The sequence below is a fragment of the Mustela lutreola genome, chromosome 11 (genome assembly GCF_030435805.1).
Source record: "Mustela lutreola isolate mMusLut2 chromosome 11, mMusLut2.pri, whole genome shotgun sequence".
Classification (NCBI taxonomy): Eukaryota; Metazoa; Chordata; class Mammalia; order Carnivora; family Mustelidae; genus Mustela; species Mustela lutreola.
This window is the reverse complement of record NC_081300.1, coordinates 8,737,263-8,761,246: the sequence shown is the minus strand read 5'-3', so window position 1 is coordinate 8,761,246 and position 23,984 is coordinate 8,737,263. Positions and strand designations below refer to the sequence as shown.

Sequence of the window (23,984 nt, the reverse complement as noted above, 5' to 3'; positions counted from 1 at the left end):
GCAATCAGGACGGCTGTTTCCTTTACTCACCAGGCAGCCAATACTGTTTTCAGAAGACTGAGATACCAACCAAGTAGGTTTACAGTCTTCCACATGTTCCATTAAAATGGCCCTAATTAAAGCAATTCCCACTGGCACGTAGGGACACGGGTGGCTGGGAGTACACAGAGGCATCACAGCTCTGCCAGTAACACATTTAGTAGTAGCGGCTTGAAAGTGCTCACCCTGAGCCAAGCCTGGGCAAAAGGGTCATCACAGACTCAAAGCGGGAGGCATTCTGTGTGTCCTCCTCCTCCTGGTAGAAGAGGAATTCGAGCTCCCACTCTCTTGTGCACGGGTATCCCAAAGGCCCAAGAAGTACATTTCTCCCCCACTTTCCTAATGAACGCTGACCTTGGCACAGGATGTCCAGCCCACCCTGGGGATAGGGGGACTTCAACGTAACAGCTATTCGAGGTCTGGGTAGATGTTTAGGGCTCTTCCACTCATCTGGTGGGGACACAATTTGTGCTAGAGGGGCTGTCACCATGCTGATCCTAGTGGGACTGCCCATCAGATCCCTCGTGACTTAACATCTGGCCACGAGGGACCCAGTAAGGAGCTACCACTCTCCTCCTTTGAGACCCCATTACTGAGTAAACAGACCCAGAGACTTTTTTCCAGAAAGGCTCACGTCTGGGTTGCCCATGAAAAGGTGCTCAGTTCCCACGCTTTTGTCACTCTTTGTGCTGGTCAATCTTTGCAGGCTTAGTGGTGGCTGCTTCTTCTGTGTCTGGATATTTTTCGCTTAAGGCTTGGAGTGTGTCACAGACTGAATGAACTGATGTGGTGAGGAGGCTTACGTGGGTCCAGTAACAAGCAGGAACAGCAAACAGAGACCTAGACATCGGAGTCTGCCTAATAGTCTCATTATCCAGTGTGTCCCAGTCTCTCCATGGAGACCCAAGGGATCACCAGGATGGCTCACAGAGGCCACGACCTCTGTGAGAGTGGGGCAGCGTTCTTCCTTGACAAGAAACTGTCAAGTTCACATAGCATCCAGCTGAGAGAGAGAGGGTCTTAGGAATCTGTGCTTGCCCACACACTCCTTCCTTCTCTGCCACCCACCTTAGCCCCGAGGTAAAAGTCACCACCATGAGGGCATTCTAAAGGAGGAAGTCTATAGTGACACAGCCCTCCAGACACCAAGTTTAATAATATTACCTCCGTGTTAGCATGTGTTCCCTTCAGGGGTTCCTGAGTGGCTCAGACAGTTGAGCGTCTGCCTTCAGCTCAGGTCATGATCCTAGGGTCCTGGGATGGAGCCCAGTTCTGTGGGGAGTCTGCTTTTTTCCTCTCCCCCTGGCCCTACCCCCTACTCATGCTCTCTCTTGCATATGCTCTGTCTCTCACATGAATGAGTAAAATCTCAAAAGCGAAACAAAAACAAAAACAAAAACCCCACCATGGTTCCCTTCAGAATCTGCTGTCACTCCCCAATAAACATCAGCATGGCCAGTAAAGTGCTCCCTGGGATCCTCAGGAATTCGACTCTTCCAGAACAGCATTGTGTTCATATGACCACCCTGCTACTGTACCAATTTTGTTGTGTAGAGGTAGTTAATTAGGACAATAAACCAAACTGAAAGTAATAGTCAAGACTTTATTTACTTACTGTGACAACATAAACCAACAGAAAAAAAAAAAAAAAAAAGGCACCAGTTCCTCAATGTTCCATTTTCCGAGTGAAACAGTACTAAGCAAGAGTCAGATGGTTGCAGCATAGACAGAATTCACTCCCTGCAGAGGGGCACTGAACCAATGGCTTCTGCCTCTTTATGAACCCACGGAAGGAGAGGAAAGGGGGAAAGGGACAGGAGTGGAAAAGTACTGCAAGCAAAGAATGTCTCAGCCAACCCCCTAGATAAGGTGGTCTCAGTAGAGGTGCCTAGGAGTGGTCTAGGTTAAGGCCCCCAAGAAGGAGGCCTCCAAAAGAGGCCACTTGCACATGTTAGATATGCATGTGAGCCTGGCTAGCCTCGGGGCCTGGATCTATGATTACAACTCCCTCCAGAGACTGCAATGCACTAGCTGTGCACCAAGTCTGCGGTGGGAGAGCAGCTTCCCCTCAAGGCCTGCCAGGAAAAGCCTTGCAGTTACCTATGATCAGGCCCGAAAGATCACACATAGGATCATGGTCTGTCTGGAGCAGGACTCCTCACCCACCTACCTACTATAACCAAGAGTTTCTGATTAATGCTATGGTACTATAAAAACAAATATACAGTATGATTACTAAGTTCCAGTACCTGCTCAATCGTGATATAAGGAGAAAAGCTAATAAATATAATGAAAAATGATAAAACAGAAGATAGAACCGTCAGTAAACTCTACTGAGTACAGCCCCACTTTGTACATCTATAATAGCACTCAGGACAACTTCTGAAACAAAATCAGTGCCATATGAACACCAGTCACTAAGGTTTCTATCATTAAAATAGATTCATGGAAACATGTAGAGAACTCCAGAGTTTAAAACAGTTAAGATACCATTTAAAATACATATATACTTACGATTCATCTAAATCTTCTACAAATCCTTTGCAGAAAGCCATATCGAGTAAGAAAACTGAAAAAAAAGGGAAAAAGGACAAAATGTTTACAGCAAGTGCTGATTTATTGTTTCACACTACATGCTTAGTCATCTATAAAATGTTTCTGATTTTTTACAGTCTACCATAAAATCCATCACCGATCCATTCCAAGGCACGATCAATGCCCAAGCATATGTAGTCCATTGTTCTCCTATTCAGTCTGCAGGCACCCAGGCTGTGACCCGCAAGGTGTGGGCTAGTAAATCTGAAACACACAGGTTCCCTTTCAACATAATTTTACTCTCTTAACCTTTTTTTTTTCCCTTTTTCCATTCCATCTTTTGTTTTTTTTTTTTTTTTTTTTACACAGAGATCATTTTTATTTCTCCAGGAGTAGTTCTCTCCTCCTCTGTGTAAACTCCAACTGCATATTCAAAACACTATGTTTTATTTATTTCCTTATTTATTTTTCAACTTCATAGGTAGAAGCAAAACTGAGCGACATCTCTAACACTAACAGTTCTCCCAGCCCGGCACACAGGGGGAACCAAAAGGCCGCGGAGGAAGTGAGCACAAGACCGTGGGGACCAGGGCATTCGACGCGGGCAAGAGGAGGCTGGGGAAGGCCACCACCTACTCTGATCACTTCTCCCACCGCACGGTCCGGCGACCTGATCATGACCTGTCCTTGGCCATCATGACCTGTCCCTGGCCATCATGACCTGTCCCTGGCCATACCCCTCGGTGGGTCCCAAAGCCAGGTCTGGCCACAAGCTCGGCTGGCGGAGCCTTCACGCCTGCGAATGGAGTCAGCGCCGCTGAAACTTCCTGCCACACCGAGCCGAGAATCAAACGGAAGACAGGCGCATCCTTTCCTGGCCCTGGTCCCCGGCGCATCCGCGTCAGGGGAAGGACCCAGAAGCCGGGTGTATTTCGGAGGATCCCAGAGCCTCTCCGAAAGCTGGCGGGAGACCCGGCCCGGCCCGACCCCACCCGGGAGAGGGTCCCCGCGCGCGCCCGTCCCATCGCCCCCGGGCGGCCCTTACCTGTGGCGCAGAGCCGCAGGCCGGCGCTGCGTCGCCCAGCTGCCATGCCTGCTCCAGGAGAGCCGCAAAAACCACGGAAAAGAACGAGAAAAAAACCGGCGGCCGCTACTTGCCCTCCCGGAAAGGGAAGCTGCCCGTGGACGCGCCGATGGGAAGCCCGGCGCAGAGGGCGGGGGCGGGGCAGGCCGGCCTCCGCCACCCTCCGCCACCCTCCCAGGACCCCTCCGGCCTCCGCCTCTGGGCATGCGCAGAAGTGCGGCGCATGCGTGGAACTTGGGCGCTTGCGCAGTCGTGCCTTCAAAGTCCGTGTGCTTCCCGCTGCCTTCGGGAGCGTGGGAACCTCGCGAGTGGGCGGCTTCCTGCGGGGGCGGGGCGGCGTGCGGCGTTGGGGGCGTTTCCGGGAAGTTCGATCCCGGCTAAATGTACAGAAAGTGAGACACCCTCCGATGCGGCTGGAAGTTGGGTTCTGCCGGGGCTTCCGCTTGCAGCCTCTGTGCCGCGAGCGGTCCGGTTCGGGAGAAGAGGTGCGTGTCTGCGTGTGTCGAGCGGTGGAGGCCACGGATGGTGAAGCTCGTGTCTTCGTTGGAATCTTTGACCCTGTTTGCGAAGTGGGAATTCTGCTCTGGTAGTGAGCTCTGTCAGTGCGTCTTTGCCAACTAAAGGAGTCCTGTCTTAAAAACTGTTTCTCTTGGAACCCGAAAAAGTAAAGTTGATTATAAAATTTTGATGATTCGTTCCTACTTTTTGATTCCTTTTGATAAGAGTAAAATACTATAAAATATTTGCTGCTATCTTCACCTACACAACACAGAATATTTATAAAAGTGGTATATTTTTATGAGGTGATGCCTGCTGCGATCACCACATCTGATTTAGGTGACATTTTTATAGGACCCAAAATATCAGAAGATTTAGATTAAGCCAATTATCGAACATGTGTTAGGAGAACAGAAATGGATTATGATGTCAGCCAGGTCATCGTGGCTTCAAAATTCCAACAGGAGGAGATCTCCGAAAACTCTCTCCCTAATGACCAGAAGGTCGAATTATGATCTGGTTAAGAACAATCCCTAGGGGCGCCTGGGTGGCTCAGTGGGTTAAGCCGCTGCCTTGGGCTCAGGTCATGATCTCGGGGTCCTGGGATCGAGTCCTGCATTGGGCTCTCTGCTCAGCGGGGAGCCTGCTTCCTCCTCTCTCTCTCTCTGCCTGCCTCTCTGCCTGCTTGTGATTTCTCTGTCAAATAAATAAATAAAATCTTTAAAAAAAAAAAAAAGAGCAATCCCTAGATTTCACCCATTTAATGCATACAGCTTAGTATCCATTGTGTGCCTTCAACAGATTTAAACATTTTTTTAATTGCGTGTCTAGTCTATTTTGAGTTTAATGTGCATAAATATTTAATCCTCCTCTAGGTTCCCAAAGTAAGAATTACCTAGATCCAGGGGCTCGGAAAAGGTAATTGACCTAATAGCCCCAAATGATGGAATTGCCATTTGAAACAGCTTCAGACTCCACAGCTGCTCTTTTTCTAACCCAACACTGCCTCCCAGATCTCTTTTCCGCTTTAGAGTGCTCTCCCTCCATTTTTCTCCGGCTTTCAGTTACCCTATTGTGGCTAATGTTACAAATGTTTGATCAGCCAATTTCCCTCGGAGTTATGCTGGGTTCTTCCCAATTAAGAAACGTATTAACTGTATGATTTTATGTGCATAAGTTTAAAATCAGGGAAATTAATAGTGTTAGAAGGCAGGGGTAGGTGCAGGTAATGTTTTCTTTCTTGATCTGAACCCTACTACACAGATTGGTTCACTTTGTGAAAATGCATTGAGCTCTGCCCCTGCAGTGTGCGTACTTTCTGTATATATACTCTAATGATGAAGGTTTAAGAGTAAATATAGCTATATACTTTTTTAATAGAAAGATTATCATTATATGGTGTTAAAAAGTGCTTCTCAAATTGTACTGAGCATCGTTTACCTGGAGTACTTGATAAAACACAGTTTCTGAGTACTCCTTTCAGAATCTGGCCAGTAGGTCTGGATTTGCATTTCTCACAAGTTCCCAAGGTGATACTGTTGCTCTGGCCTGAAGATCTCATTTAGTGTTGAAGGAAAATAAATCCAGAAATACCATTCATTTTTAGATTGCTTTGTGTACAATACCTAAGGTGAAAAAAGATCTAGAAATAAAATCAAGGGGTTTTTATAGTAGTTATTTTTCCTTGGGGACATGTAATAGTTTTATTGTTAGTATTAAATGATACTTTAAAAAAGTCTCCGTTTTAATTGAAAATTTGGTAAATATTGGATACAACCCACATTAAAGAAAGGTCTCTGGAGTTCTTAATGTATTTTTAAGAGTTTACAGAGGTCCTGAGAATACAAGTTTGAGAACAAAGTGGGCACTTATAAAACTGCATTAAATAAGCAGGGGATGCATAATGTAGCATACATTGATGAAAATTACAGACTAGCATATCATAAAGTAAGTTTCAACAGATTGAAAAAAAGTGGTATTAGTTTTTTGTTTTTTTGTTTTTTAAGATTTTATTTGTTAGAGAGAGAATAAGCAGGGAAGCCACAGGCAGAGGGAGAAGCAAGCAGGCTCCGTGCTGAGCAAGGTACCTTATGTGAGACTTAATCCCAGATCCCTGGGGTCATGACCCAAGCCAAAGGCAGACACTTAACCAACTGAGCCATCCAAGGGCCCCATCAGTGTATTTTCTGACCACACCACAGTAAGATTATAAATCTATAAAAGATAAAGATATCCCCTAAATCTGGAAATTTAAAAACACTTCTAAATAACGTCTCTGTAAAAAGTAATAGAAATTAAAATATGCTTAGAAGTGAACCAAAAATAGTCTCTTAAAATTATAGGATGCAGCAAAATCTGTGTAGAGAAATTTATAGATGTGAATATCTTTTTATTTTAGAAAGAAAAAAATGAAAATTATTCTCTTTAAGAAGTAGGTGAAAAGACTTTAGAAGAATGGCACAAAACATATGCAAGGATGTTTGTTTTATTTGCCAAAAACTGCACTGAGAGCATGGAATGAACAAAAGGGATCCTGGTACAGTTTACTTCCTAGTAGGTTGTAAGAGTTAACAACTTATAAGGCTTATATATTGAATTAGGTTGTGTTCTAAATGCTTTATATGTTAACTCATTCAGAGAGGGAAAAAGAAAAAGTTATAGTAGACTCAAAAGAGGTCCCAAAGTGTGTTTTTGAAGCAAGCAATAAAATGGACAAATTTCTTGTTTCAGTGAATCTTGGAACAGCACATGAGAAAGAGTGAGGAAATGAGAAAACACCTAACACATCCAGAAATCAGAGCCACCTTCCAAGAGCCAGGCTGAATCATCCTTCAAGTCCAGAGGAGGGGAAGCCAGTTCAAGGGGAACCAATTCAGGTAAGAGAATGCCTGTACACATCTCATGTTCCCTTTCTATATTCTGACCCTTGAAGCATAAAGCCCCAGTTCGCTCACGTGGAAAGGCAAAAAAGAAAGTGAATCAAGACTCCCAGTCCCACTGCAACTTTCCGGCCTAAAACAATCTCGGCAGGAGAAAGGGAAACTTTTTTGAAGGTAAATCTAGTTCAGAATTTTGTTAATACTAGGACTGAGTATGCAAATAATTGAGCTGTGTTTTCCACTTAATTAGATCTTTTATACAGATGGGGTTGCTAGAATTTTTATCCAGGCACAGGGGAAGAGTACCCATACTGTGAAATGTATAAAGATTATGTTGCCATTATGTTTTTTCAGTGTAATTGTATTAATATTAGGACCAAAGCATAGACATAGATACAGATATCAGAGGTTAAAAAGATAAGCAACTTTAACACAGTATCGACAAAAAATTTAAACAAAATAAAAAAATTATAAACAAAAAGTTATTTTTAAAAAGTTAAGAAAATATAAATTTACCAAGATCAATTCAAGAACTAGAGTGGTAACAGGATAGCCATGAAGGAAATCAAATCAAAAGTTTGAAAGTGTCTCATAAAAGTTGCTATCTAACTTTTATGGAAAAAAAAATCTATAAAAACTCTTCCAGAGGGGCGCCTGGGTGGCTCAGTGGGTTAAGCCTCTGCCTTCAGCTCAGGTCATGGTCTCAGGGTTCTGGGATCGAGCCCTGCATCTGTCTCTCTGCTCAGTGGGGAGTCTGCTTCCCCTTCTCCCTCTGCCTGCCTCTCTGCCTGCTTGTGATGTCTCTCTCTGTGTGTCAAATAAATAAATAAAACCTTTAAAAACAAAACAACAAACAAAACTCTTCCAGAGAATAAAAAAACAAAAAAAAAAACAAAAAAAAACCGAACAGAAAACACTCCTCAGTCTGTTCATTAAGGCAAGTAGAAACGGTTTCAAAACCAGAGGAAGCATTTGTGAGAAAGGAATTATACTGGTCAATTCACTCATGAACAAAAATGCAAAAAATTCCAAATAAAATGTTATCAAACCAGATCTAGCAGTGTGCCAAAAAATGGTTAAATTAGGCTTTCTCTTCTCAGAAAAACCAAGTGTGGATTAACATTAGGGGGGAAAACTGTGTAAATTTTCCACAGTACCTGATCAAAGATGAAATTTATGTAACACTTAATGCATTAGAATAATTTGAATTTGATGCATATCAACCTTCCATCATAATAGTAAACCTGGACTAGAGGAACAGTTCCTCAGCATAGTGCTCTGTTCAGGTTAATTTCTAGCAGTCCTGGAATCAACCTGAACTGTTTTCCTCTAAAATTTCCCTCTGGCACTAACCTCTGTTTGCAGTACCTGAAACACACAAGCACAGGACTACTAATAATGTTGCTTTTGTAACCTTGGACCCAAAGAGTTTTATGGTGGTTTTAAACAACCCTTCAACATTGTTTATTGCTAAGAGTGAGATTGATACTTGTATCTGGTCTCAGAGAGGGCTCTGCTGTTGAGGCTGCTTTTGTACCAGGAATTTGCATATTAACAAGAAAATATTAGAAAAGCCAGGGAGACTCTTAGGCTCTCTTTTTGCAAAGTGTCTTATGCATGTGTTGGGGGAGGGGGGGCTTAATAAGAGAGAGAAAGTGCTTACAAGCATGACCATTATAGAAAGTAGAAGGCAGAAGCTTAGACCAGGTCTGCACCAGCTCTTGTGGCCAGACAGCCTTTGGCAATGATCCAGATTCTTAGATCAACATTGTTGTTGCGTTGTATCCAATTCCTCTAATGAGTAATAGATTTACGTATTGTTATTTTGGGGGTCAAACAGCCTTCTTACATGAACCCTGTGTTAGGACAGTTGGCATGAGAGATGGGATTGCTTGGAAGACTTCTGACTCATTCTTTGCTACAAATATGGCTGAAGCATTATTTAGAAAGAAAAAAGGATTCTGATGAAGAGGAAGGAAGGAAGGAAGGATGGATGGATGGATGGATGGGTTGATGCAGAGGTGGTTGTCCAGCTGCTCTTGGTTCAAAGTAGCACAAACGTACAGAGAGTAAGACTTTCCATAACAGAAATGATACCTGAATTCTAGGAGCTAGCAGAATTAGAGGGCAAGTGCAAACTGATGGCAGGTTGGCCAAATCAGTTCCTCGTTGCCGCTTTCAGCATGAGCTAAAGTGAGAGTCCAGCATCTCCAGTGGTTGACATTCCGCCTCTCTCCCCAGCAAACAGAGCTCCAACCAAAGGAGCGTGGGCGCTATAACTTCTCAGGGGTTGGCAAAGCCTGTGTGAACCCTACAGCTAAGAAGGTAATTCAAGAAAGGCAGCTGATGATGGAGGAAAGCAATCAAGTAAGGGATTCTTCGGTAACACAGTGGAGGCCTCTTTTGGATTGTCAGCCGGTCGTAAGCATTGTCCTGATGATCTTTACTGAGATGGTTACTGAGAGTTTTAGATCACATGGCAGTGACTCTGGTTCTGAATCCTGGAGAGGATGGTTTGCACTCATCCTGGATCCTCCTCTGGCTGCTCTCTTCCTGGGGAGAGTTCCAGAAAAGTCTTTGCTGATTTGAATGGATTAAGGCAGGGGGCTACTGGAGCATAGTAAGTCCTCGGGGTATCTATTCAAACTGTGGAAATGCTGTGCTGTGCTGGACAGGCTATAGGACACTGAAATCAGCCCCACAAGGGATGCCTCTCACTCATATTATAATAAAAGGAGCCCTACCACTGTGGACACCATATGTGACACTGATTTTAAACCTCAGAGGATGTAAAAGTGGCAGTTTTCGGATATCCTGTTCCCGTTTCTTCCGATGAGACTTCAGGTTAATTACTAAGGTTAAAGTTTTACAAAGGAGAGGAAATCGAGGCAAGAAAAGGGTAGGAATAAAGCACTTCTGCACCTCAACACCAAAACCCCACCAATAATCCAGTTAAGTGAGCAGAAGACATCAAAAAAGGTCGTTGTGTTTTACTGGCTTCTTTTAAAAGTGTACCAAGGTTTTAGAGGACACTTCACCAGTTTCCCCTCTTTCTTTTAAAAAAGATTTTATTTATTTATTTAAGAGAGGGAGAGAGACAGAGAGAGGACACAAGCAGAGGGAGAAGCAGGCTCTCCAATGAGTAGGCAGCCTCACGTGAGGCTCAAGACATTAACAGATATTTCTCCAAAGAAGACATACAGATGGCCAACAGACATATGAAAAGATGCTCAACGTCATTCATCAGGGAACTGCCAATCAAAACCTCAAGATATCACCTCACACCTGTCAGAATGACTCAAATCAAAAACATAAGAAACAAGTGTTGGTGGAGAAAAAGTAACTGTGCAGTTCTCTGTAGTTGACCTGGCGAATGCTTTTTCAATATTACTTTCAATGTTACTTGCAGGGGAACATCAACAGCAATGTGTGTTTGTGGGGAATGGTTTCCAATATACATTTCCTTCCAGGATGTTGGAACTCCCCTGTGTGCTCTCACAGTCCACTGAGGCAGCCCTACAGTGTTCCATTGAACTTTATTGATGGTATCATGATTATTTTCTGAAACTGAGAATCAAGCTAATAACAACTTCATTGTAATCATAAGTCATAGGATTGATCGAGGATGAATCGAGGAACCCTGGAAAAGATCCAGGATTTTGTATGGACTGTAATGTTTGGGAGGATTGCATGGACTAGAGTGTCCTGTGTTACACTGCAGACCACAAATAATAGAATGTTCTTGCTCCCTGCCCTATAGACTAAACAGACGTCCTAACACCTAATTGGCTTATTTGGCTTTTGGAGGCATCATATCCCCTATTTAAGGAGACCAACGGGCTCAATCTAGTGAAATCACCTAGGAAAAATTCTTATTTGATTGGAAGCCTGAACACCTTCTTGGAAGGAGAGATGCTGTAACCCAAGCTATCCTGTTTGGAACTTATGTTACTGCTATGAACTCAGTTATGTAGCACCACACACACCACACCCACGCCACTGCCAAATTCAAATGTTGAAGCCCTAACTCCTACTTTGGTGGTGTTTGGAGATGGGGCCATTGGAATGTAATTGGATTTTAATGAGGTCATGGGGGATGGGGCCCCCATGATGGGATTACTGCCCATATAAGACGTGAAAGAGATCTGAGAGCTCTCTCTTCTGATCCATGTATGAACACGGAAAGAAGGCAGCTATCTATAAGCCAGGAAGATCCCAACTGTGCTGTCACCCTGATCTCAGACTTTAAGCCTACCCAACTGTGAGAAATTAATGGCTCTTGTTTAAGCCATCCACTCTGTGGTATTTTGTTATAACAACCTCAGCTGACCCAAGTAGGTGTTAATGCTAAAATGATACTCAGAATGTCAGCCACCTGCCTTCATGCTGACTCACGTCTTTGGCAAAAGCCCATAATCATAGTTAACAGTGACTATTTATCTAATACTACTCTCTGATATATTTCTTTGAAAGACCGTTATTAGCTAGTTTTCGGGCATTTACTAAGACAGCCCCATTAAGTGAAGGACAACATTGTATCAACTCCTCTTGTGATGGGTAAGGTCAAAAAGAATCCCAGCAAGGAGAGAAAGTCAAAAGAAGTTCCATCATAAAATCAAAATATTCAAGAGGCATTCCACCGTGGAGCACAACGGGACCCAGCGTATTCACGAGCAAGTAGCCTGTCTTCCGCTAGGGCCACTGAAGAGCTAACTGAAGACTTGTCTATTGTTATTACCGATGCATCTCAACTTCCACCAATTTCTCAAGGACGTATGGGAACTGATCTGATTCACAGATGGCGGTTCCAGAATGGCATGTCATGGCTCCATGGGGAAAGCAGCTGTTCTGTGCCCAGCAGCTGGTAAACTCTTCATGGAAGGAAGCAAAAGCAAGTTAGCAGCCCAGTGGACTGAATTAAGGTCCTGTTCCTCACAAATGAAATTCCCACACTTGGTTGCATACGGCACTTGGACTGTAGTTTATGACTTGCTGTTTGGTCTGGTTAGTGGGCCCTCGGTAACTGGATGGTAAAGAGACCCCTGTGTCAGTCAGGTACCACTCTGTGGAAATCACTATGGCAATTCTGAGTGCAAATCAAAGTAGAGCCAAGTCACACTTCTCCAAGAACTCCTTGTTTCTGTACATGACTGGAATCAAATTGATACTTGCTTCGGTTCTATCTCTTGAAGTGACTAAATGGGGCCATGTAAGGACATACTAGAATTCCAGCCATGAAGCTAGGCTGATACCACTGGTCTCAGCTGAAGCTCCAGTTTTTAGTGCTGTTCACAACAGGAAAGGCAACATTTGTAGTTGTTTCTGGGAAGTATTCCTAAGAGAGAAGGACCTGCACATAGCGTGCTTTCCCTATTCCTTCCGGAGGACTGGAATGGAATGTAGGGGCATGAGACATATTCTTGGTTTGGCTCTGTATACTTACTTGCTACTACTACCTGAGGGTTGAACGACAGAAGCAGAACTATTCAGCCAGTTTGGTCCTTCCAGTTACAGTCTTAAGGTCAAGATAGAGCTTTACACCCATTGCACCGACACTATGTTTCAGCCGTGCTACTGTGTTATCCCCCAGGCTTAGGTGCAGCCAGTGTGGCTTGGAGTAGGCAGACCAACCTCGCCTCTTGCCTCCTGCCTTGAGCAGCCTCATTAATTTACATCAAAGGTCTTAAAAACATAATGAACTTCTGAGGGCTTAACTATGCTCAAAGAGTTGGGAAATACTAGGATATGTAATAAGGATCAATAGCTGAGATCAAACATAGTTGTTTCCTTTTGAAGATATATTTATTTATGAGAGAGAAAGAGAAACTACGGAGGGGAGAGGGAAAGAGAAACTCAAGCAGACTCCATGCCAAGTGCAGAACCTGATGTTGGGCTTGATCTCACCACCCTGAGATCATAATCTGAGCTGAAATCAAAGAGTCAGATGCTTAACCGATTATACCACTCAGGTGCCTCTATGTCAAACATTATTGTTAAGGGTTAAAAAAAAAAAGGAAGGATTTCCTTTAATATTAGGAATCAGATGAAAGATTTATTGACATACCTATTAAGTATTGCACTGAAAATCCTGGCTTGGGTAGTAAAATAATGAAGAAAAAGGGATAGCAGAAGGATGGGAAGAAAAGGAAGCCATCATTAATCATAGATAAGGCTATTTATATTGAAAAATTTAAAAAATCATGTAAATTATTAGCAAAGAGATTTAGGTTTACCAAAGTGTATAGGTATAAGATCATTATACAAAATGCAACTGCATTTCTTTAAAAGAACAATAGAAAATATATACTTTATTTTATCTTTTTTAAAGATTTTATTAATTTGTTGGAGAGAGAGAAAATGTGTGTGTGAGTGGACCGAGGGGCAGAGAGAGAGGGAAAGGGAGAGAATCTCAAGCCCACTCCAGACTGAGCTCAGAGCTTGACACGGGGCTTAATATCACAACCCTGAGATCATGACCTGAGCCAAAACCGATGCTTCATCTACTGAGCCATCCAGGTGCTCCAGAGAAAACACACGCTTTAAAAACAGGTGAGCCTGGTGGGGGTATTAAGAAGGGCACGTATATCATGGAGCACTGGGTGTGCATAAACAATGAATCTTGGAACACTGAAAAAAAATTAAAACAAAACAAAAAAACAGGTCATTAATATTAATAACAAAATATCTCTTCTAATAAACTAATAAACTTCTAATAAACTAATATCCTTTCTAATAAACTAAGGATCTGGGCCAACCACATGCATTGTAAACATTACTTAATTCAACTGAAAAAGACACCAATACATGGAGAGAGGAAACACTTTTAAGGGATAGAAAACTCAGTATCACACAGATATCTCATCTCCTAGATTGCTTTTGGACTCAAAGACATGTTATTAGAAATCCTAAGAAGTTTGACATGCTAATAAAAATTCATATAGAAGAGCAAATACCCAAGTATATGCAAACATTCATAAAGAAAGAGAGTAAGATGAGAAATCTATTCTGCTAGACATCAAAACTTAAAGCCATAATAATGAGGATGATATAGTATTGTCTATATATAGGTGTATTGACCAGTGGACTCAAATGGGCAGCTCAGAGGCAGACTCATGCAGAAATGAAGACTTGACATGTGACAGAGGTCACACTGGAGAAGACAATATATTGCACTGAGACAATGATATTCATAAAGATGAAGCAATTGATTTGGATCCAAGTCTTATACCACTGACAAAAATCAATTCCAGTGAGAAAGAAGACAAATGAATAAGCCAAATAAATATAGGAGAATATCCTCAATACTTTGGTGTAGAAAAAAATTTCTTAACACAAAATTTACTGGTCAAAAGGAAAGGATTGTTTTATTTGTTGAAAAATGCCATAGAGAGCAGGATATGTTACGAGCAACATACACAACTAAAAGAGTAATATTTTAAAAATGAGAAAAAGTATAAAGCACATAACATAACAATAAGCAAAACATAGTCTTCAGACAGTTTACAGAAGAGAAAATAAAAATATGAATATACGAAGATGCTGTACTTCATTAAATTGTGTGAAATTCAAAATAAGACCTCACTGATAGACCATTCAACTTTCATTTTGTCTGTGGTTGTGAAACATTGGGAACTCTCAGACGCTGTTGATCTGAGTAAAATTTACACTTATGAATGCCATCCACCTACGTTTTTCTTGGACGTTCTAACAGTATATATAAATGTGAGATTTCATCGAAATTAATTCCTTGAATGACATATTTAGGATTAGATTCCAGGCTACCATCATAATAGGTCAGATGTTCTTACCCATTACAAATATAGAAATACAAAAAACATTAATGCTCTGTTTTCTTTTTCATAAATGTATCTATATTTACTTCCAAGTTTCCCTCGGGTTAAAAGGTGCTAACCTAATTATGGAAGTCAGCTAATACTCCCGTTAATTAGGCTACTCACCTCTAGAGAGTTATCCCTGGAGAATAACTTAGATTCTTGTCTATAACCCTGAAATAACACTTGAATCTTATTATTAATTATTATGCCATTTTTTAAAAAATAATTTTTAGCACAGGAGTTACTCAAGTGATAATTCTGTCTTCTTGTAGAAGTCTGCAGCTTCACCTAGGATAAGCAGCTGAATCGAACATTTCTATCTGTAAATATCTTTTACCCTGAATTTTAAAGACTTTAGAACATTAATGCAATCTTAGTTCATTCGTATTCTTTTTTTTTTTTTTAAGATTATTTATTTATTTATTTGACAGACAGAGATCTCAGATAGGCAGAGAGGCAGGCAGAAAAAGAGGAAGGAAAGCAGGTTCTCTGCTGAGCAGAGAGCCCTATGCGGGGGCTCGATCCCAGGACACTGGGATCATGACCTGAGCCGAAGGCAGAGGCTTTAACCACTGAGCCACCCAGGTGCCCCAGTTTATTTGTATTCTTAAAAGTATGCAAATCTTACTGATTTTAATAGCAGATTGATTCCATAATCTGTGTTCTAGATCTTCATCTGACTTGATGTTACACAGATGAGGCCATTCCTGAGTCAGAAGTTGTCTTCTAAATGATGTATATAATACTTGCTAGAATCTGTGTCATTCATCAGTATGTAAGTGTGTCAACAGTACTACAAGAACTAACTAATAAGATCCAGTAGGAATATATTCTGATCTCCTGATTCTCTTTGGTGTATTTAAGGTAACATTTATCTTTGTGTATAAGGACTCAGGACTTTAATAGATTTAGTATATTTTAATTAACTACAGTCACTATTCTATGTTTAATGCTCATATTGTCATAATTAAACCTCTATAATTTGGTTCCTGTGTCTATTTGATCTGCCTTCACTAAACTTGGAATGACACCTTCTCTTCTGATAAAGAAGTTCTGTATCTCTTACACCTTCCTTCCCCAGTCATGGAATCATTATCCTTCCAAAAAACCCTGGCTCCTTTTCACAGAAAATCAATTTTAGAAACTATAGTCTGGGTTTCCTATTCACATATTAGTTTGTTCCTGCCTGAGACTCCGTTGACTCTAGGCTAGTTCAGTGGACTGAGGGAGAAACAATCTTCTTAATAATTACATACACATTATTTGTGTACAGTTGACCCTTGAGCAGCATGTGTTTGATCTGCACAGGTTCACTTACACAGGGATTTTTTTTAATAACTGCAATACAATACTGTAAATGTTTTCCTTATAATTTTCTTTTTTTTTTTTTTTTAAAGATTTTATTTATTTATTTGACAGAGAGAAATCACAAGTAGGCAGAGAGGCAGGCAGAGAGAGAGAGGAGGAAGCAGGCTCCCCGCTGAGCAGAGAGCCCGACGCGGGACTCGATCCCAGGACCCTGAGATCATGACCCGAGCCGAAGGCAGCGGCCTAACCCACTGAGCCACCCAGGCGCCCCTCCTTATAATTTTCTTAACATTTTCTTTTTTCTAGCTTTATTATAAAAATACAGTATGTACTATTACACACAAAATGCATGTTAACCCACTGTTTATATATGGGTAAGGTTTATGGTCAGCAGGTTATTAATAGTTAAGGTTTTGGGTAGTCAAAAGTTATATGCAGATTTGACTGCATGGGGGTTGGTATCCCTAACCCCTGCATTGTTCGAGGGTCAATGGTACGTGGACGTAGGTATCTGTTGTGTAATATGCTGCATAGCAAGGTCAGTTCAGGTCTGTATCAGTTGTCAAATTCATTTGGAGGGAAACTCTTCAAATAGAAAATTGTTCTTAAGATTCTGAAATATCTGAATACCATTTCCACATTAGAAGTTCAGAAAATTAAATGAATCTGTGTAGTCCATTCTTTTTTTGGAGGAAACAGTTTTTTAAAATAAACCTGTGATTAGATCTCACCCAAGGAGAATTTACAGTTTTCCAGATTTAAATTTTAGTGTCTACTAAATATTTCTTGGTATTTTTCTTTCAAATAATTTCTCAATCCTTGACTTTAATATTTTATTCCTCTAAGGAACTTTCTCCATTTTGATATATATTCATTTACTCAACTGTTAAAGTTCAGAGAGTGGAAGAGTTGATTTCAGTAAAATATACTGCTTCACGGGGGGAATCTTGAATCTTTTTTCTGTGGGCCAGATAGAGTATACTAGGCTATGAGGCTTATTGTGTATTTTAAGTCTTTCTAGGGTGGACCCAAAGAATGCTGAGGAAATAGTAATCAAACCTTGTGGTCATATTCTTTTAAATGGGTGTTTGGTATTTTCTTTCTTTCTTTACAATTTTTTTTTTAAGATTTATTTACTTTTTATTTGAGAGAGCATATGAGAGTGTTTGTGTGTGTGTGTGTGTGTATGTGTGTGTGTGTGTGTACATTGAGGGGAGGGCAGAGGGAGAGAGAACCTCAAGCAGTCTCCCAGCTGAGCATAGATCCTGGTGTGGGGCTCCATCTCATGACCCTGAGATTGTGGCCTGAGCCAAAACCAAGAGTGGGACACGTAACTGACTATACCACCCAGGTGCCCCTATTTGGCATTTTCTTGAGGGCCTTTCATAGGAATGTCTCATGTTATCTGCTGTTGTAACTCCAACTGGCCCACAGATAACATCTATTCAGGGTTGAAGTTTTCCAGTTTTCCCCTGAATGTTACAGCATATCATGGTTCCCGGAACCACTGATAGAAAACTAACTTTAAGTCATCCCTGCCATGCATATCACAAATTTACAGACTAGCGACCAAAACGATATAACATCCATGCAACGAGGTTGCTGTGGGGGAGGGGCTTCCTGATCCTTGGACTGAGAACGTTCTGTGGAGTGATCCAGCTGAGGGACACAAAGAAGCACGTCCAGTTTATAAGGAGAACTTCGTGGAGATGTAAGAACTGGGGAGAGGGTTACTTACCCAGAAACTAAACCGTCAGTTTACCATCCTTACGCGAATTCTCAGGTCTTCCTGAACTAGAACAGCTCAGAAATGTGCCAGAGCCACCCAGGTCCTCCCCAGATAGCCAACGGGAAAGGAGGAGATGTGTTGGAAAGGAAGACCAGTAGACCTGCCTCTCCTGTAGTCTGTCTTGGTCCTGGAAGATTAAGAGCAGACTCAGACTTCAACCAAAGTGTTGTTTACTCAGAAACACAGGAAAAGGTGAGTAAAGGAGAGGGGAGGAATATACCACGCACACTGAGATTTAGGGAATAAACTACCCATAAAATTAGAACTTACCTCCTTTTAAAGAGGTTTTTCCACCCAATTACTTCTAGAAGTTCAGCTACTAAGAAATGACATCTGGGGCACCCGGGTGGCTCAGGTCATGATCTCAGGTTGTGAGATGGAGTGCATAGTGGGCGTGGAGCCTGCTTCGGATTCTCCCCTCCCTCTCCCTCTACTACCCCCCCCCCCTCAATCTCTCTATGAAAAAGAAAGAAAGAATGAATGAATTTACACTTGATGGCATGTGTTTATTCCTTCCACTTTATATTTCCCTCATAGGAGCCAAGATTGTTTCCCTCAGCCTAGAAGGGTATTTAGGTCTGATTTTTTCTAGCACTGAGAATGGCGCCATCTGCTGGAACCCTGTGCTTCAGCATCAAGAGAGCTGGGTCTGAGCAACTCACTAATTTGACCCCAGTCCTGCTTTATTTCCTAGGAGAGGTTACAGGTACACATGAAAACGGAGAAATAGTAGAGTCCGCGCTTTATTTATAATAAAAAATTATGGACAGAGATAAGTTCTTTAAGACAAGATTTTGAAAGACCCCAAAGCTTCTAGAATATCTTTGCAGAGAAGGTACTCGGAAGCTGAAAAAGTCAGAGAAAAAGCACTTTGCAGTGGTTGCTATAGTTGCAAAAGTAAGCCTGTCCTCCAGGAAAAACAGAAAAGAATAGTTACCTGCCCCCAGGGAAGTTGGTTTCAGGGCTCATTAAGAGAGGCTCTGGGGACAGGAGAAACCAAGCTGCGAAAAGACAAGCAGCTGAAGAAGTGTCTGTAGGTGTGTTTATTACATGAGGCCGTTGCATCAGAGGCGTAGAAATTTGCCAAAACCGCAGGGTACTGACATATGCATTAAAGTCCAAAGGGCATTTTGTAGCCAACACAATGCAGTATGTTTCCAAGGCCACAGGCTGACAATAGCAAGAGATTACCGTCATCACCTTGCTTAAGGAGAGATTTTAATGCATCACATATATTTAAACCAAAAATAGGAATCTGTAAATGCCAAGGGTTTTTATGTGTAGGGACTCAAATGTCTCAATGTTAAGTCTATTTTAGATTTAAAGCAATACCTCCTAATTCAATACTCTGAAAACAAGTTCCCCCTATATATTCCTTTCAGACTTTTCTAAATGTCAGCCTTTTCAGATACTTTTTCAGGCCAAAGATCACAATCATTTAGGTATCTTTCCTCAAAGAAATGCTTGATCATTTTAACCATTCTCTGGTCATTTTCTTTCTGCAAGTTGTCCGGATAAAGAATGCATGAAATGTAGGAGTGGTTGATCTTCTTTCTCCTGAACCTACTGAATTTTCTAGACTTGAGAACAGAGTGTTTATGGATCTTCTTTCTTTTGCATTTTGTTGGAACTTGATGTTTTAGACCACACAATTCTTCGTGATGTCATGTGATCATTCTTCCCCTATCTCTTCAACAACTGACTTGAATATTTCGTTTGTGAATATTTATGTTTTCTTTAGGTAGAAAAATTTCAGAAGTCTGCTGTTGAAATATATTTTATAGCAATGTATTTAAGAGGATATTTGCTTGTGTATATAATTTTGCATCTGAAAGTCTTTTCTTAAAGACTGAAAACCATACTACTTCTTGTTTTCTTGTATCCGTTCTTGTGATGTGCTGTGTTCTGATCCTTGTTCCTTTACAGCAGATCGGCTGTAACTTTAACCTGCTGTAACTGTAAATTTTTGTTCTCTAATGTTTTCTGTTTGGCCTGAAGGGAGAGATCTGAGCGGATTGCTTATGTCCAGGACTTTTTTGGATAAGTGAGATATGAGATTCAGTATAAACTCACCAATTAAAGACACCTAATGTTGTAAGATTTGTGTTGCTTACAATAATTCTAACAACATTTTATGAGTAAATATTGTCTTTCAGCAATTTAATTTTTTCCTTTTTAAAAACTTGTGTTACAGTGACATCATGTGGTAGAGTGAGTTTATGCAGGCAAGGCTTGTTAGCAAGATTGGTTGGTTGATAAATGAGGTTAACTCTTCAGGGACAGGATACACTTTCTCTAACAGTTACTTTATGCAAAATACCATACTCTTTTATACTTAAGCAACATTTTATCACTGTATAATAGAGCTGAATTAGTTGGGGGTCTTCAGGATTTTAAAAGATATGTTTTTAAATAAGTATTCAGAGTAACAATGCTATTTTTTTTCCTTTCAAAAATTTTTTTTTATTTGAATTCCAGTTAGTTAACATACAGTGTAGCATTAGTTTCAGGTGTACAATTTAGATATTCAGCATTTCCATACAACACCTGGGGATCTCCATCACCTATTTCACCCATCCCCCACCCACCTCCCTCTGGTTGGTTGTTCTCTGTAGTTAAGAGTCTGTTTCTTGGTTTGCCCCCCCACTTTTTTTTTCCCCTTTGCTCATTTGTTTCTTAAATTCCACATATGAGTGAAAGGCTGTCCTAGCAAAATCAAACTTCCCAGTGGATGTCATTTTTGAGAAGATCTGAAGTTTAAGATTATTTCAATTTTGAAAGCTAATCACATCTTACCTTGTAGGTTCCTGCATTTTTAAAGAACTGTAAATTTTTATTTGCTTATCAGAAGCAGCGATAATAGTTTTAAATACCATGTAATATTATCTGTAGCCATGTAATAGCATCTGTAGAACATGAAGATCTCTTCCCAGCTTTGAGTGAGTTGACTGAGTTAACATTAACTGAATATGAGATAACGTAAGACCTGTATGATTTAAATTGTGGCTTTTTTTTTTTTTTTTTTGCATTCTGATCAAAACCGTTCTTAATGTTGTTGTACCAGGCATATCCTTAGCTTTGCGTCAAGGTTATGAGTTAAGCACATTGTTCTTAAAGAACCTTCTCTTGGTGGCATAGTGCTATAGTTACATAATTGCAGTGTTTTCTTCGTGTATTTTTATTTTGATTTAAATTATATCTAGTTGTTTATAGAACAGTGAAGGCCAAACTTATCAAAACATCAGGTGTTTTCGGTTTGGTTCCTGAAAGAGCCTGAGGTAAGATTCTGTTTGAGGGATTTAGTGAGGAAGAGTTCTCCAGAGGAAAGCATTGAGTGAATCAGGGCAGAAGAGGAGAATCCAGATCAGCAAGACTGTGGTCTTAGCTGAAGACTTGACTGATCCCAGAGGAAAGCTCTAGAGCAATGTCATCCAAAAGAAATATATTACATATGTTGCCTGCCACATAAGTAATTTTAAACTATCTAGTAGCTACATTTAAAAAGGTAAAATGGAGCACTGGGTTGGTGAAAAAATAATGAATACTGTTATGCTGAAAATAAATTTAAAAAAATAAAAAATAAATAAAAAAATTATCCTCAAAAAACAAAAATAAAAAGGTAAAAAGAAGCATATGATTTAACACATTCTGTTTAAACAGATACATCCAAAATATTGGTATTTCAGCATATATCAATATTAGCATTGATGAGATTTCTTACGTTCTTTTTTCATACCAAATCTTCAAAATCCAGTGTGTAAGTACCATTATCTCATTTCAGCTCTCTGTAGCCACTAGTCATACCACGTATTCAACAGCACAGCTGTAGAGCATCAGTTGCACAAAATTTTGCCCTACCTTGTGCCAAAGGAGTCAAATTTTATACCTCCATTTCAGTCACTTATGGGCTATAAGATGCCCTGAGAGAACTGGAAAGAGTAGCCTGGCCGGTGCAGCGGCTCCTATTTGGCTGGGAGTAATTCTTAGGAGAAGGTGTCATCTGTGAGTTTTGCTGTCAGGGGAATGAGTGTTCCTGCCCTGAAGAGGATCTAGGCATCCACCAAAGTGTGCACCATATAGTCCCTAGCAATGCTCACAGCATTTGCTTTTCACGCTGAGTTCTTGCAAGGCAGGCTCTGATTCTCCGGGATTCTAGTGGTTTCCATTTTCTGGGATAACTTGAAGAGAAGAGTAAGGGATGAATGACAGCCCCTGCTGCAGTTTGTATCTTTTTTAGCTGAGATTGAGCAGAAAACAGAATTGGGGTAGAATTAATTTCTTTGAACTTTTACCTTACAAGTGCAAGAGATTTTTATTTTAGATTTTTATTTTGGATTTGAAGTCTTTGATCTTGAAAACTTTTATTATTTTTATTTTTTTTAAAAGATTTTATTTATTTATTTGACAGACAGAGATCACAAGTAGGCAGAGAGGCAGGCAGAGAGAGAGGAAGTGAAGCAGGCTCCTTGCTGAGCAGAGAGCCCAAGGCAGGGCTCAATCCTGTAGGACCCTGGGATCATGACCTGAGCCGAAAGGAGAGGTTTTTAACCCACTGAGCCACCCAGGTCCCCCGACCTTGAAAACTTTTAGTTAGAAGTTGCATTTGATTTCTTCTGGAAATTTTATCAAAGGGAAACTATATTCAACATGTGGAACATTTCTATATTGAGGTTTTATTACTACAGTATCTTTATGCAGCTTATTTTTGGAATATCTTATTGATGCCATTTAGTCTCCTTGAAGGTTTTATGATATGCTCTATTGATTTACTTAACCAGATACTATTTGTGTAGGAAATATAACAGAGTTAATTTTCAATCTTGGTGGTACACTCATCTCAGCATTAACATCTCTGCCTAATCTGCCTGGATTCTTATGAGACATAATCAACACTAACATCTGTTGGACTGTGAGGGTTTTGTAACATATCTGAAAATATTTTGATATTCCCTCCTGAGAGTTGGGGGTTTATGTTCACTCCTCTTAAATCTGGACCTTTTTAGTTACTTGCGTGTAAAGAGTAGAATGTAACAGAAATGAAGTGCCTGAATTCTGGGTCTAGATCAGAAAAAGCCTTATAGCTTCCATCTGGTTCTCTCAGGACACTTGTTTTGGAGCCTTGAGCAACTGTGTAAGAAGTCCATCCAAATTGAGGTCTCCAAGATGTGAAGCAGCCCAGACCATATGGGTTGACAGTGTGTAAGTCTCCAGCCAGTGGCGCCAGAAGAGGTCCTGTCTATTAGCTTCAGCTGCCAAGTATCAGTTGTCAGACGTGTATGCAAAGATGCCTCCAGATGATTCTCCACCTACCCTGTTACCCCCAGCTGTCAAGTTTCTCTAGTCAAAGCCCCAGAGAAACTGGTACAGGAACAGGACACTCACACTGCATCATTCTGTAAGCACAGAAAAATTATTGGTGTATATCGCTGATTTTTGAGAGATTAGCTGTGCAAAAACTATAACCAGCATGTCACATCAGATGTCTGACAATGGAGCAGTGGTTGGCATTGGGGATACAATCTAAATAAAACTGAAGCAAGACATCCTGATTGACATTTGGTTTATTTTCCTTGAGAAGAAGAGTCAAAACCCAGTTGCCCATGGGGTTGGCCCAGTGGGCAAAGGGAATGAAAAGCAGAGCAAAGTTGGGGCAGACCTGTCCTTCTCCACTTCTGGAGCCAGGAGAAGAGATGTCGCCAACACTCTCAGCTGTTCCACCTTTTCATTTACTCTCTTACGGGTGGGAAGGAATGATGTTCTTGTTGGAAGTTTGAGAAGCAATGGGCTGTGTTTGGTTCAGCTCAGATCCTCAGCTCTCCTCTTTGGGAGCCAGCCTGACCACAGGCAGCGCACATTCTCTGCTCCATTGACTGTGTCATACTTTGGTTTGCCAGCTCTTGTAAGGAAAGCATGTGGTGCTCTAGCTTCTTCTGTGGCTGGAATAAGTCTGCAGGTCACATAGCTTATTTTACCCCCTACTGTGTGCTATCTCCTACCACTTACGTTTTTGAATAATA

At 41.1% G+C, this 23,984-nt stretch overlaps 2 protein-coding genes across 6 annotated transcripts in view; one reads left to right on the top strand and one right to left on the bottom strand.

Annotated features, from left to right (window-relative positions):
- Positions 1–3,877, bottom strand: part of TMX3 (thioredoxin related transmembrane protein 3) — a 42,609-nt gene extending 38,732 nt beyond the window's left edge. Inside the window, exons 1-2 of the mRNA XM_059140068.1 lie at positions 3,620–3,877; positions 2,554–2,608 (exon numbers count right to left, since the gene is read on the bottom strand). Of these exons, the coding sequence (XP_058996051.1) occupies positions 2,554–2,608; positions 3,620–3,665 (101 nt within the window). The 5' untranslated portion in view covers positions 3,666–3,877. The remainder of the gene's footprint in view (positions 1–2,553; positions 2,609–3,619) is intronic.
- Positions 3,878–3,922: 45 nt separating this feature from the next.
- CCDC102B (coiled-coil domain containing 102B) overlaps positions 3,923–23,984 on the top strand; it is a 320,660-nt gene continuing 300,598 nt past the window's right edge. For 4 of the 5 annotated variants that reach the window (XM_059140061.1, XM_059140060.1, XM_059140062.1 and 1 more), the window contains exons 1-2: positions 3,923–4,143; positions 6,887–7,032. The gene's annotated coding sequence lies outside the window, so the exon portion shown is untranslated. Of the gene's footprint in view, positions 4,144–6,886; positions 7,033–13,363; positions 13,585–23,984 lie in introns of all 5 variants that reach the window. The other variant, XM_059140065.1, reaches the window with a different exon arrangement.